Raw genomic sequence first — 14,924 nt, 5'->3', positions numbered from 1 at the left:
ATGGCCACCCTTTGGGGCCCCCCCCCTCGCAGCGCTTGGATGCGGCGGCACTCGGGGCATACCCGGATGTGGGTACACGGAGGGGGGGGACCCCCCCCACCTCCCCCAGACCCCCCCCCTTCCCCAATGGGGGGCCCCCCCGAACCCGAATAGAGCTTCCCATTGCTAAAGCGCATCTCCCTTAGGGGGTGGGACCCCATCGTCGTGGCCCCTCCCCCGCTGCTGTGGGTTGAAGGGGGGACCCCCCCCGACCCCCCCATTTGGGGGACACCCCCCCCCGGACCCCCTCGACCCAAAGGCCTCCTTCGACGGCGCGCACGGGAGGGCTTGCGGCAGGAGACGGCGCGGCGCAGCTCGCGGAGCATCTCGTTGCATAGGGAGAGCTGTGGGGCGGGCGAGATAGGGCTGAAGTGGGGCCCTATAGGGCGCCTATAGGGTTCTATGGGGCAACCGGGGCTCTATGGGGAGATTCGGGTACACACAGAGGCTATGGGGAGCTCCCGGCTCATCAGAGCCACTTGGGTACCACTCGATGGGGAGCCATTCAGCTCGCATCTCCTATGGGATCTATGGGACCCCATATCTCCTATAGGACCCCCCCATCCCAGTCCTATGGGGTCTCACGTCCCCTATGGAGCCCCCCCACAGCCCCTATGGAGCCCCCCCACAGCCCCTATGGAGCTCTCCCCCATCCCATACAGACCCCCCCCCCCCATGCCCCATGGGATCCTCTGGACCCTAATGGATCTCCCTATCCCCTATAGATCCCCCCACTGCATAGGGGACACGCTGTCCTCTATGGGACCCCCCCATATCCCACAATCCCCTATGGGAACTCCCGTGTCCCTCATTAGCCCCATTGTCCCCCCCATTGCCCCTATTGCCCCCCATTGCCCCCATTACCCCCCATTGAACCCCATTGCCCCCATTGCCCACCATTGACCCCATTGCCCCCACTGCCCCCCATTGCCCCCATTGCCTCCCATTGCAACCATTGCTCCCATTGCCCCATTGCCCCCATTGTCCCCCATTGACCCCATTAACCCCATTGCCCCCATTGTCCCCATTACCCCCATTACCTCCATTGTCCCCATTGCCCCCATTACCCCCATTACCCCCATTGCCCCCCACTGCCCCCATTAACCCCATTGCCCCCCATTACCCCATTGCCCCCATTGCCCCCCATTGACCCCATTACCCCCATTGACCCCCATTGACCCCATTACCCCCATTGCCCCCATTGTCCCCATTACCCCCATTACCTCCATTGTCCCCATTGCCCCCATTACCCCCATTACCCCATTGCCCTCATTGCCCCATTAACCCCCTTGCCCCCATTGTCCCCATTGCCCCTATTGACCCCATTACCCCCATTACCCCATTGCCTCCATTACCCCCCATTGCCCCCATTACCCCATTGCCCTCGTCCCATTAACCCCATTGCCCCCATTGTCCCCATTACCCCCTTTGCCCCCATTACCCCCTTTGCCCCCATTCCCCCCATCACCTCCTCGCTCTCGGCTGAGCGCCGCGTTGACCACACGAACTCCACCACAGCCACGAAGACGGCGACGATGAGGCCACAAACCAGCACCACGAAGATGCCCCCAATGTTCTCCATGCCCAGCCCTGGAGGAGGAGAAGACCCCACGCATTCATTGGGCTCCATTGGGCACCATTGGGTTCCATTGGGCTCCATTGGGCTCCATTGGGCACCATTGGGTTCCATTGGGCTCCATTGGGCACCATTGGGTTCCATTGGGCACCATTGGGCTCCATTGGGCTCCATTGGGCTACACTGGGTTCCCTTGGGCTCCATTGGGCTACACTGGGCTCTATTGGGATCCATTGGGTTCCATTGAGCTCCATTGGGCTCTATTGGGCTCCATTGGGTTCCCTTGGGCTCCATTGGGCTCCACTGGGTTCCCTTGGGCTCCATTGGGCTCCATTGGGCTCTATTGGGCTCCACTGGGTTCCCTTGGGCTCCATTGGGCTCCACTGGGTGCCATTGGGTTCCATTGGGTTCCCTTGGGAGCCATTGGGTTCCATTGGACACCATTGGGTGCCATGGGGTTCCCTTGGGCTCCATTGGGCTCCATTGGGTGCCATTGGGTTCCATTGGGGTCCCTTGGGCTCCATTGGGCTCCATTGGGCTCCATTGGGTTCCATTGGGTTCCATTGGGCTCCATTGAGCTCTATTGGGCTCCACTGGGTGCCATTGGGCTCCACTGGGTTCCCTTGGGCTCCATTGGGCTCCACTGGGTTCCCTTGGGATCCATTGGGTTCCATTGGACACCATTGGGTGCCATGGGGTTCCCTTGGGAGCCATTGGGTTCCCTTCTTCTCCACTGGGCTCCATTGGGCTCCACTGGGTGCCATGGGGTTCCCTTGGGAGCCATTGGGCTCCATTGAGCTCCACTGGGCTCTATTGGGATCCACTGGGCACCATTGGGATCCATTGGGCTCCACTGGGTTCCCTTGGGCTCCATTGGGCTCCACTGGGCTCTATTGGGATCCATTGGGTTCCATTGGGTGCCATTGGGCTCCATTGGGCTCCATTGGGCTCCATTGGGTTCCCTTGGGCTCCATTGGGCTCTATTGGGCTCCATTGGGCACCATTGGGCTCCATTGGGCTCCACTGGGTGCCATTGGGCTCCACTGGGTGCCATGGGGTTCCCTTGGGAGCCATGGGGTTCCCTTGGCTCCATTGGGTTCCCTTGGCTCCATTGGGCACCATTGGGCTCCATTGGGCTCCATTGGGTTCCATTGGGCTCCATTGGGCTCTATTGGGCTCCACTGGGTGCCATTGGTCTCCACAGGGTTCCATTGGCCTCCATTGGGCTCCATTGGGTTCCCTTGGGATCCATTGGGTTTCATTGGACACCATTGGGTGCCATGGGGTTCCCTTGGGAGCCATTGGGTTCCCTTGGCTCCATTGGGCTCCATTGGGCTCCACTGGGCTCCATTGGGCTTCTTCCTCTTCCATTGGGCTCCAGGATCACCATTGGTCTTCACTGAGCTGTGTGTGTGTGTGTGGGGGGGGAAATCACCTTTCTCCTCCTCTTTGCAGCTGCAGGATGGCCAAGGTGATCTCATCGCGGAACGGGGACCCTATGGAAGAGCGCCCATGGGGGGGGGGGGGCGATGGGTCTCCCGTGTTGAAGATGGAGACCTCACCCCAACACTGGTGCGTGGGTCTTGTGTTGTCCGTGTGTGTCGTCCCCCCCCCATACCCAATGGCATGCCGATGCCATAGCCCTTGGTGTCCAGCAGCCCCCCGATCTGGGTCAGGTTGCAGTTGTGGCGCCGGTGGTACTCGTTCATGGTGGACTCCAAGAGGAAGGCGTACTTGGAGTTGAGGACGCGGGCGATCCCTTCCTCCGTGCTCTTGACGAAGACGCTGGGCTGCTTGGACTGCATGTAGTTCCACATGCGCTGGTAGGTCTGGTACCGCGAGTTCTGCGGTGGAACGGGGTTGGGGGGGGGGGAATGTGGTGGGTCTAGGTTGGGTTGGGTTGGATGGGTTGGGTTGGATGGGTTGATCTAGGTTGAGTTGGGTTGGGTTGGATGGGTTGGATGGGTTGATCTAGGTTGGGTTGGGTTGGGTTGGATGGGTTGGATGGGTTGGGTTGGGTTGGATGGGTTGGGTTGGGTTGGTTGGGTTGGGGGTTGGGTTGGGTTGGGTTGGATGGGTTGGGATGGGTTGGGTTGCATGGGTTGATCTAGGTTGGGTTGGGTTGGATGGGTTTGGTTGGATGGGTTGATCTAGGTTGGGATGGGTTGGGTTGGATGGGTTGGGATGGGTTGGGTTGGATGGGTTGGGATGGGTTGGGTATGTATAGCTTGGGTTGGGTTGGATGGATTGGATGGGTTGCTTTGGGTTGAGTTGGGTTGATCCAGGTTGAGTTGGGTTGGATGTGTGGGGTATATATAGGTTGGGTTGGATGGGTTGGGATGGGTTGGGTTGCATGGGTTGGGTTGGGTTGGGTTGGGTTGGTTTGGTTTTGATTGGGTAGGGTTGGGGTGGATTGGGTTGGATTGGTTTCGGTTGGGATGGGTTGGGTTGGATGGATTGGATGTTGCTTTGATGGAGTTGGGTTGGGTTGAGTTGGGTTGGATGTGTGGGTATATAGGTTGCATGGGTTGGGTTGGGTTGGGTTGGGTTGGGATGGGTTGAGATGGGTAGATCTAGGTTGGGTTGGCTTGGATGGATTGGGTTGGCTTGGATGGATAGGATTAGATGGGTTAGGTTGGATGGCTTGGGTTGGATGGCTTGATCTAGGTTGGGTTGGGTTGGATGGGTTGGGTTGATCTGGGTTGGGTTGATCTAGTTTGGGTTGGGTTGGGTTGGATGGGTTGGGTTGAATGGATTGATCTAGGTTGGGTTGGGTTGGGTTGATGTGGGTTGGATGGATTGGGTTGGGATGGGTTCCGTTACATGGGTTGGGTTGGATGGGTTGATCTAGGTTGGGTTGGGTTGATGTGGGTTGAGTTGGAAGGTTTGGGTTGGTCCAGGTTGGATTGAGCTGGGTTGAGCTGGATGTGTTGGGTTGATCCAGGTCGGGTTGAGATGAGTCCATCCAAGTTGGGTTGGATGAGATGGATTGATCCAGGTTGCGTTGAGCTGGATGTGTTGGGTTGATCCATGTAGGGTTGGGTTGGGTTGGGTTGACGTGGGTTGATCCAGGTTGCGTTGGATGGGTTGGGATGAGTTGAGCTGGATTGATCCATGTTGGGTTGGATGAGATGGGTTGGGTTGAGCTGGGTGGATCCATGTTGGGTTGGATGGGTTGGATGGGATGGGGTGATCCAGGTTGGGTGGGGTTGGATGTGCTAGGTTGATCCATGTTGGGTTGGATGGGATGGGTTGGGATGAGGTGGGCTGATCCATGTTGGGTTGGGTTGGGTTGAGCTAGGTTGACCCAGGTTGGGTTGGGGTGAGCTGGGTTGACCCGTGTTGGGTTGGGTTGACCCAGGTTGGGTTGGGTTGGGTTGGCACAGGTTGCCCCATGTTGGGTTGGGTTGGATTGATCCAGGTTGCCCCACACTGGGTTGGGTTGGAATGACCCATGTTGACCCATGTTGGGTTGGGTTGTTTTGACCCGGCTTGAGATGGATTGACCCGGGTTGAGTTGGATTGACCTGGGTTGGGTTGGATTGACCGGGGTTGGGTTGGGTTGGGTTGGATTGACCCGGATTGAGTTGGATTGACCCAGGTTGGGTTGTGTTGTGTTGGATTGACTGAGGTTGGGTTGGGTTGGTTTGGGCTGACCCAGGTTACCCCATGTTGGGTTGGGTTGGGTTGGGTTGGATTGACCTGGGTTGGATTGGGTTGGGTTGACGCAGGTTGCCCCATGCTGGGTTGGGTTGGGTTGGGTTGACACAGGTTGCCCCATGCTGGGTTGGGTTGGATTGACCCAGGTTGGGTTGGGTTGGGTTGAGTTGGATTGACCCAGGTTGCCCCATGCTGGGTTGGGTTGGGTTGCCCCAGATTGGGTTGGGTTGAGTTGACCCATGTTGCCCCATGTTGGGTTGGATTGACCCAGGTTAGGTTGTTTTGGGTTGGATTGACCCAGGTTGGGTTGGGTTGAGTTGAGCCAGGTTGCCCCATGTTGAGTTGGGTTGGGTTGGGTTGGATTGACCCAGGTTGGGTTGGGTTGGGTTGGATTGACACAGGTTGCCCCATGTTGGTTTGGGTTGTGTTGGATTGACTCGGGTTGCCCCATGTTGGGTTGGGTTGGGTTGACCCAGGTTGCCACATGTTGGGTTGGAGTGACCCATGTTGGGTTGGGTTGGGTTGGATTGACCTGGGTTGCCCCATGTTGGGTTGGGTTGGGTTGGATTGACCTGGGTTGCCCCATGTTGGGTTGGGTTGACCCATGTTGGGTTGGGTTGACCCATGTTGGGTTGGGTTGGGTTGGGTTGCCCCAGGTTGCCCCATGTTCAGTTGGATTGACCCGGGTTGGGTTGGGTTGGGTTGGATTGACCCAGGTTGGGTTGGGTTGGGTTGAATTGCCCCCGGTTGCCCCATGCTGGGTTGGGTTGGGTTGGATTGCCCCATGTTGGGTTGGGTTGGGTTGGGTTGCCCCAGGTTGCCCCATGTTCAGTTGGATTGACCCAGGTTGGGTTGACCCGGGTTGGCCTGGGTTGGGTTGGATTGACCCAGGTTGCCTCATGCTGGGTTGGATTGCCCCATGTTGGGTTGGGTTGGGTTGGATTGACCCAGATCACCCCAATCCCCCCCCCCCCTCCTTCCCCCCCCCCCCGAGCCCCACACCTGGAAGAAGGTCATGGTGGACCCGGCGTGGATGGTGCCGTACTCGATGTTGGTCTGATCGGCCAAGTCATCGGCCGACTCGATGGGCACCTCCATGCGCTGCACCGTCAGGAAGGCCGCCAGGTTGGCCGTGTACGACGAGATGATGATGAGGGTGAAGGCCCACCTACGGCGACACCATGACGGGGTTGGGGGGTGGGGGTGACATGGGGGGCTCATTTCATGCATCAACCCCCCCATCCCACCCCATAGTCGCTATGGGGCTCACCAGACGCTGCTGACGCAGCGGGTGGACAACGCGCGCGGCATGATCTCGGAGCCCTGCTGCATGAAGCCGCCGACGGGGAACCAGAGGCTGTTGCCCAACGTGTATTGGTTCTCTAGAAGGTTCCGGCGCTCCCGTAGGCACGGGTGGGGGTTGTACCACTCGTAGGGGCTCAGCCTGTTGGGGGGTGGGGATGTGGGGCGGGATGTGGGGGGGGGGGGATGGAGAGGGTAAGGGGGGCTTCCGTAGTACTCCAATCGCCATCGTTGACCTCAATGGGAGGTCCTTGAACCCAATCGTTGACCCCAATGGGTGCTCCAAGACACCCCAAACCCCATCGTTGACCCCAATGGGTGCTCCTTGAACCCCGTCGTTGACCCCAATGGGTGCTCCAAGACACCCCAAACCCCATCGTTGACCCCAATGGGTGCTCCTTGAACCCCATCGTTGACCCCCATCGTTGACCCCAATGGATGCTCCAGGACCCCCAAAATCCCATCACTGACCCCAATGGGAGGTCCTTGAACCCCATCGTTGACCCCAATGGGTGCTCCAGGACCACCAAACCCCATCATTGACCCTAATGGGTGATACTGGATCTCCAAACCCCATCGTCAACCCCAATGGGTGCTCCTTGAACCCCATCATCGACCCCAATGGGTGCTCCTTGAACCCCATCATCGACCCCAATGGGTGCTCCTTGAACCCCATCGTTGACCCCAATGGGTGCTCCTTGAACCCCATCATTGACCCCAATGGGTGCTCCTTGAACCCCATCATTGACCCCAATGGGTGCTCCAGGACCCCCAAACCCCATCATTGACCCCAATGGGTGCTCCTTGAACCCCATCATTGACCCCAATGGGTGCTCCAGGACCCCCAAACCCAATCATTGACCCCAATGGGTGCTCCAAGACACCCCAAACCACATCGTTGACCCCAATGGGTGCTCCTTGAACCCCATCATTGACCCCAATGGGTGCTCCTTGAACCCCATCATTGACCCCAATGGGTGCTCCTTGAACCCCATCATTGACCCCAATGGGTGCTCCTTGAATCCAATCATTGACCCCAATGGGTGCTCCTTGAACCCCATCATTGACCCCAATGGGTGCTCCTTGAACCCCATCATTGACCCCAATGGGTGCTCCTTGAATCCAATCATTGACCCCAATGGCTGCTCCAGGACCCCCAAATCCCATCATTGACCCCAATGGGTGCTCCTTGAACCCCATCATTGACCCCAATGGGTGCCCCAGGACCCCCAAACCCCATCATTGACCCCAATGGGTGCTCCTTGAACCCCATCATTGACCCCAATGGGTGGTCCTTGAACCCCATCGTTGACCCCAATGGGTGCTCCAGGACCCCAAAATCCCATCATCGGCCCCAATGGGTGCTCCTTGAACCCCATCATTGACCCCAATGGGTGCTCCTTGAACCCCATTGTTGACCTCAATGGGTGGTGCTGGAGCTCCAAACCCCATCATTGACCCCAATGGGTGCTCCTTGAACCCCATCATTGACCCCAATGGGTGCTCCTTGAACCCCATCATTGACCCCAATGGGTGCTCCTTGACCCCCACCCCAACCCCATCGTTGACCCCAATGGGAGCTCCAGGACCCCCAAACCCCATCATTGACCCCAATGGGTGCTCCTTGAACCCCATCGTTGACCCCAATGGGTGCTCCTTGAACCCCATCATTGACCCCAATGGGTGCTCCTTGAACCCCATCATTGACCCCAATGGGTGCTCCTTGAACCCCATCATTGACCCCAATGGGTGCTCCTTGAACCCCATCATTGACCCCAATGGGTGCTCCTTGAACCCCATCATTGACCCCAATGGGTGCTCCTTGAACCCCATCATTGACCCCAATGGGTGCTCCTTGAACCCCATCATTGACCCCAATGGGTGCTCGTTGAACCCCATCCTTGATGACCCCAATGGGTGCTCCTTGAACCCCATCCCCCAATGGGTGCTCCTTGAACCCCATCATAGACCCCAAAGGGTGCTCCTTGAACCCCATCATTGACCCCAATGGGAGCTCCTTGAACCCCATCGTTGACCCCAATGGGTGCTCCTTGAACCCCATCATTGACCCCAATGGGTGCTCCTTGAACCCCATCGTTGACCCCAATGGGTGCTCCTTGAACCCCATCGTTGACCCCAATGGGTGCTCCTTGAACCCCATCATTGACCCCAATGGGTGCTCCTTGAACCCCATCGTTGACCCCAATGGGTGCTCCTTGAACCCCATCATTGACCCCAATGGGTGCTCCTTGAACCCCATCATTGACCCCAATGGGTGCTCCTTGAACCCCATCATTGACCCCAATGGGTGCTCCTTGAACCCCATCGTTGACCCCAATGGGTGCTCCTTGAACCCCATCGTTGACCCCAATGGGTGCTCCTTGAACCCCATCGTTGACCCCAATGGGCGCTCCTTGAACCGCATTGTTGACCCCAATGGGTGCTCCTTGAACTCGTTGACCCCAATGGGTGCTCCTTCAACCCCATCGTTGACCCCAATGGGAGCTCCTTGAACCCCATCATTGACCCCAATGGGTGCTCCTTGAACCCCATCATTGACCCCAATGGGTGCTCCTTGAACCCCATCATTGACCCCAATGGGTGCTCCTTCAACCCCATCGTTGACCCCAATGGGTGCTCCTTGAACCCCATCATTGACCCCAGTGGGTGCTCCAGGACCCCCAAATCCCATCGTTGACCCCAATGGGTGCTCCAGGACCCCCAAATCCCATCATTGACCCCAATGGGAGCTCCTTGAACCCCATCGTTGACCCCAATGGGTGCTCCTTGAACCCCATCATTGACCCCAATGGGTGCTCCAGGATCTCCTATTGGGGTGCTATTATGGGATATCCCTATTGAGGTTCATTATGGGATATCCCTAATGGGGTTCTATTATGGGATGTCCCTATTGGGGTGCATTATGGGATGTCCCTATTGGGGTGCTATTATGGGATGTCCCTATTGGGGTGCATTATGGGATGCCCCTATTGGGTGCTATTATGGGATGTCCCTATTGGGTGCTATTATAGGATATCCCTATTGGGGTGCTATTATGGGATGTCCCTATTGGGTGCTATTATGGGGTGTCCCTGTTGGGGTGCATTATGGGATGTCCCTATTAGGCTTCATTATGGGATGCCCCTCTTGGGTGCTATTATGGGATGTCCCTATTGGAGTGCATTACTGTATGTCTATATCGGGGTGCTATTATGGGATATCCCCATTGAGGTTCATTACGGGATGCCCCTTCTGGGGTGCTATTATGGGATGTCCCTGTTGGGGTGCATTATGGGATGCCTGTATTGGGGTGCTATTATGGGATATCCCTATTGAGGTTCATTACGGGATGCCCCTACTGGGGTGCTATTATGGGATGTCCCTATTGGGGTGCATTACTGGATGTCTATATTGGGGTGCTATTATGGGATATCCCTATTGAGGTTCATTACGGGATGCCCATACTGTGGTGCTATTATGGGATGTCCCTACCGGGGCGCATCACCTGGCAGCCAAGAAGAGGACGCAGCTCACGGCCAGGTAGGCGAGGAGCATGAAGAACCACACCGCTGGCGAGAAGGGGTCTAGGAAGGAGAAATACCCCGGCTTGCGGCCCTGTGGGGACACAGCATGAGACCCCCATGGTGGCACCCATGTGCGGCTCCCCCCTTAATCCCCCTACGGACCCCCATGGCCCTACCCCGTACCATGTGCACCCGGTAGAGGATGCTGATCCCCAGCGTCATGAAGGGCTTCGAGAAGTCGATGACCTTCTCCCGCTCCGCCGTGATGGTGAAGGCGGCCACGGCCAGGTCGGCTTTCTATGGGGTGGGGGGGACACACAATGGGGGGCATGGAAGGGGGTGCCCCAAGGCAACCCCAAAACCCCCTATTAAATGGTCCAAGAAACCCCAAACCCCCATAAGATGCCCTCAAACCCCCCTAAGATGCCCTCAACCCCCCCTAAGATGCCCCCAAACCCCCCTAAGATGACCTCAAACCCCCCTAAGATGCCCTCAAACCCCCTTAAAATGCCCTCAAACCCCCATAAGATGCCCTCAAACCCCCATAAGATGCCCTCAAACCCCCTTAGGATGCCCCCAAACCCCCCATAAGATGCCCTCAAACCCCCCTAAGATGCCCTCAAACCCCCTTAAGATGCCCCCAAACCCCCCTTAAGATGGCCTCAAACCCCATAAGATGACCTCAACCCCGATAAGATGCCCTCAAACACCCTAATATGCACACAAACTCCCATAAGATGCCCCCAAACCCCCGTAAGATGCCCTCAAACCCCTACAAGCTGCCCTCAACCCCCATAAGATGCCCTCAAACCCACTAATATGCCCTCAAACCCCCTAATATGCCCTCAAACCCCCATAAGATGCCCCCAAACCCCCATAAGATGCCCTCAAACCCCCCTAAGATGCCCTCAAACCCCCATAAGATGCCCTCAAACCCCCATAAGATGCCCTCAAACCCCCTTAAGATGCCCTCAAACCCCGTAAGATGCCCTCAACCCCGATAAGATGCCCTCAAACCCCCTAATATGCACACAAACTCCCATAAGATGCCCCCAAAGCCCCCTAAGATGCCCCCAAACCCCCCTAAGATGCCCTCAAACGCCCATAAGATGCCCTCAAACCCACTTAAAATGCCCTCACCCCCCCCAAGGTGCCCTCAAGCCCAATAAGATGACCTCAATCCCCCTTAAGATGCCCTCAAACCCTCTTAAGATGCCTTCAACCCCCCCTAAGATGCCCAAAACCTCATAAGATGCCCTCAACCCCCATAAAATGCCCTCAAACCCCCTAAAATGCACACAAACGCCCATAAGATGCCCCCAAAACCCCCTAAGATGCCCCCAAACCCCCATAAGACGCCCCCAAACCCCCATAAGATGCCCCCAAACCCCCATAAGATGCCCTCAAACCCCCCTAAGATGCCCCCAAACTCCCGTAAGATGCCCTCAAACCCCATAAGATGCCCTCAAACCCCTTTAAGATGCCCCCAAACCCCCCTTAAGATGCCCTCAAACCCCATAAGATGCCCTCAACCCCGATAAGATGCCCTCAAACACCCTAATATGCACACAAACTCCCATAAGATGCCCCCAAACCCCCATAAGATGCCCTCAAACCCCCATAAGATGCCCTCAAACCCCCCATAAGATGCCCTCAAGATGCCCTCAAACCCCATAAGTTGCCCTCAACCCCGATAAGATGCCCTCAAACACCCTAATATGCACACAAACCCCCATAAGATGCCCCCAAACCCCCATAAGATGCCCTCAAACCCCCCTAAGATGCCCTCAAACCCACTTAAGATGCCCCCAAACCCCCTTAAGATGCCCCCAAACCCCCCATAAGATGCCCTCAAACCTCCTAAAATACCCTCAAACCCACTTAAGATGCCCTCAACTCTCTTAAGATGCGCTCAAACCCCCTAAAATACCCTCAAACCCACTTAAGATGCCCTCAACTCCCTTAAGATGCGCTCAAACCCCCTAAAATACCCTCAAACCCACTTAAGATACCCTCAACCCCCCTAAGATGCACTCAAACCCCCTTAAGATGCCCTCAAACCCCCTCTAAGATGCCCTCAAACCCCCTTAAGATGCCCCTAAACCTGCTTAAGATGCCCTCAAACCCACTTAAGATTCCCTCAAGACCCCCATAAGATGACCCCGAACCCCCTTAATATGGCCCAACCCCCCCATAGATGCCTTCAACCCCCTCTAAGATGCACTCAAACCGCCCCAAGATGCCCTCAAACCCCCATAAGATGCCCTCAAACCCCCATGTGTTACCTCAAAACCTGTATTAGATGGCCCCAAACCCATACTAAATGCCCCAAACCGCCCTAAGATGCCCCCAAACCCCCATATGATGCCCTCAAACCCCTACAAGATGCCCTCAAACCCCCATAAGATGCCCTCAAACCCCATAAGATGCCCCCAAACCCATACTAAATGCCCCCAACCCCCCTAAGATGCCCATAAACCCCCCTAAGATGCCCTCAAACCACCATAAGATGCCCTCAAACCACCATAAGATGCCCTCAACCCCCCCTAAGATGCCCCCAAACCCCCCTAAGATGACCTCAAACCCCCCTAAGATGCCCTCAAACCCCCTTAAGATGCCCTCAAACCCCCATAAGATGCCCTCAACCCCCATAAGATGCCCTCAAACCCCCATAAGATGCCCTCAAACCCCCATAAGATGCCCTCAAACCCCCCTAAGATGCCCTCAAACCCCCTTAAGATGCCCCCAAACCCCCCTTAAGATGCCCTCAAACCCCATAAGATGCCTTCAACCCCGATAAGATGCCCTCAAACACCCTAATATGCACACAAACTCCCATAAGATGCCCCCAAACCCCCGTAAGATGCCCTCAAACCCCTACAAGCTGCCCTCAACCCCCATAAGATGCCCTCAAACCCACTAATATGCCCTCAAACCCCCTAATATGCCCTCAAACCCCCATAAGATCCCCCAAACCCCCATAAGATGCCCTAAAACTCCCCTAAGATGCCCTCAAACCCCCATAAGATGCCCTCAAACCACCATAAGATGCCCTCAACCCCCCCTAAGATGCCCCCAAACCCCCCTAAGATGACCTCAAACCCCCCTAAGATGCCCCCCCCCCCCCCGGGCCCCCGTTGCCCCCCATACCCTATTGATGAGCTCTCCCACCATGCCGGTCCAGGACCCATTGGGCTCGGGGGCCCCATAGAGCCCGTCCTCCACCAGCTTGATGTGGAAGCGGAACTTGAGGAGCCCGGCAAGCTCCTGCAGCATGTCCACGCAGAAGCCCTCGTAGCGCTCGGGGCCGCCCGCGCCCCCCACCCGCATCACGTAGGGGTTCTCCTATGGGGTGGGATTGGGAAGGGATGGGGACGGGCACGGGAGAGGGAGGATGGAGAGGTTGGAGCGATGGGGAAGGCAAGAGGGAGGCAATGGAGAGCACAAAGGGGATTCCAGTGGAGAGCCCAAGAGGAACCCAATGGAGAACTCAAGAGAAACCCAATGGAGAGCCCAAGAGGAACCCAATGGAGAGCCCAAGAGGAACCCAATGGAGAGCCCAAGAGGAACCCAATGGAGAGCCCAAGAGAAACCCAATGGAGAGCCCAAGAGGAACCCAATGGAGAACCCAAGAGGAACCCAATGGAAAACCCAAGAGGAGCCCAATGGAGGTACCCCATGAGATCGCAATGGAGAGCACAAAGGGGAACCCAATGGAGAACCCAACAGGAACCCAATGGAGAACCCAGTGGAGATACCCCATGAGATCGCAATGGGGAACCCAAGAGGAACCCATTGGAGAGCCCAAGAGGAACCCAATGGAGAGCCCAAGAGGAACCCAATGGAGAACCCAAGAGGAACCCAATGGCAAGACCAAGAGGAACCCAATGGAGAACCCAAGAGGAACCCAATGGAGAACCCAAGAGGAACCCAATGGAGAACCAAAGAGGAACCCAATGGAGAACCCAAGAGGAACCCAATGGAGAGCCCAGAGGAGATACCCCATGAGATCGCAATGGGGAGCACAAAGGGGATCCCAGTGGAGAGCCCAAGAGGAACCCAATGGAGAACCCAAGAGGAACCCAATGGAGAACCCAAGAGGAACCCAATGGAGAACCAAAGAGGAACCCAATGGAGAACCCAATGGAGATACCCCATGAGATCGCAATGGGGAAACCAAGAGGAACCCAATGGAGAACCCAAAGGAGATACCCCATGAGATCACAATGGAGACCTCAAGAGGAACCCAATGGAGAACCCAAGGAGGACCCAATGGAGAACCCAAGAGGAACCCAATGGAGAGCCCAATGGAGATACCCCATGAGATCGCAATGGGGAGCACAAAGGGGAACCCAATGGAGAACCCAAGAGGAACCCAATGGGGAGCCCAATGGAGGTACCCCGTGAGATCCCAATGGAGAACACAAGGACCCAATGGAGAACCCAAGGATGAGCCCAATGGAGAACCCAAGAGTGAACCCAATGGAGACCCCAAGATGACCCCAATGGAGAACCCAATGGAGAACCCAAGGGAGAACCCAAGGGTGAACCCAATGGAGAACCCAATGGAGAACCCAATGGAGACCCCAAGACAACAACAATGGAGAACCCAATGGACAACCTAATGGACAACCCAATGGATAACCCAAGGGTAAACCCAATGGACAACCCAATGGAGACCCCAAGACGACCCCAATGGAGAACCCAATGGAGACCCCAAGATGACACCAATGGAGAACCCAATGGAGAACCCCAATGGAGAACCCAATGGACAACCCAATGGAGACCCCAAGACGACACCAATGGAGAACCCAATGGAGAAC

At 56.6% G+C, this 14,924-nt stretch overlaps 1 protein-coding gene across 1 annotated transcript in view; it reads right to left on the bottom strand.

Annotated features, from left to right (window-relative positions):
• Window positions 1-271: 271 nt before the first annotated feature.
• Window positions 272-14,924, bottom strand: part of LOC134175234 (glutamate receptor ionotropic, kainate 5-like) — a gene marked incomplete at its 3' end in the record, with an annotated part of 30,238 nt that continues 15,585 nt past the window's right edge. The window contains exons 7-15 of the mRNA XM_062640908.1: window positions 13,252-13,446; window positions 10,285-10,398; window positions 10,083-10,192; window positions 6,546-6,719; window positions 6,278-6,443; window positions 3,234-3,459; window positions 3,051-3,111; window positions 1,508-1,703; window positions 272-383 (exon numbers count right to left, since the gene is read on the bottom strand). Of these exons, the coding sequence (XP_062496892.1) occupies window positions 272-383; window positions 1,508-1,703; window positions 3,051-3,111; window positions 3,234-3,459; window positions 6,278-6,443; window positions 6,546-6,719; window positions 10,083-10,192; window positions 10,285-10,398; window positions 13,252-13,446 (1,354 nt within the window). The remainder of the gene's footprint in view (window positions 384-1,507; window positions 1,704-3,050; window positions 3,112-3,233; window positions 3,460-6,277; window positions 6,444-6,545; window positions 6,720-10,082; window positions 10,193-10,284; window positions 10,399-13,251; window positions 13,447-14,924) is intronic.

The sequence above is a fragment of the Pezoporus occidentalis genome, unplaced genomic scaffold (genome assembly GCF_034315485.1).
Source record: "Pezoporus occidentalis ecotype Australia unplaced genomic scaffold, CSIRO_AGI_Poc_V1 ctg673, whole genome shotgun sequence".
Lineage (NCBI taxonomy): Eukaryota > Metazoa > Chordata > Aves > Psittaciformes > Psittacidae > Pezoporus > Pezoporus occidentalis.
The sequence above is the reverse complement of the archived record's forward strand: the minus strand, read 5'-3'. Positions and strand labels throughout refer to the sequence as shown.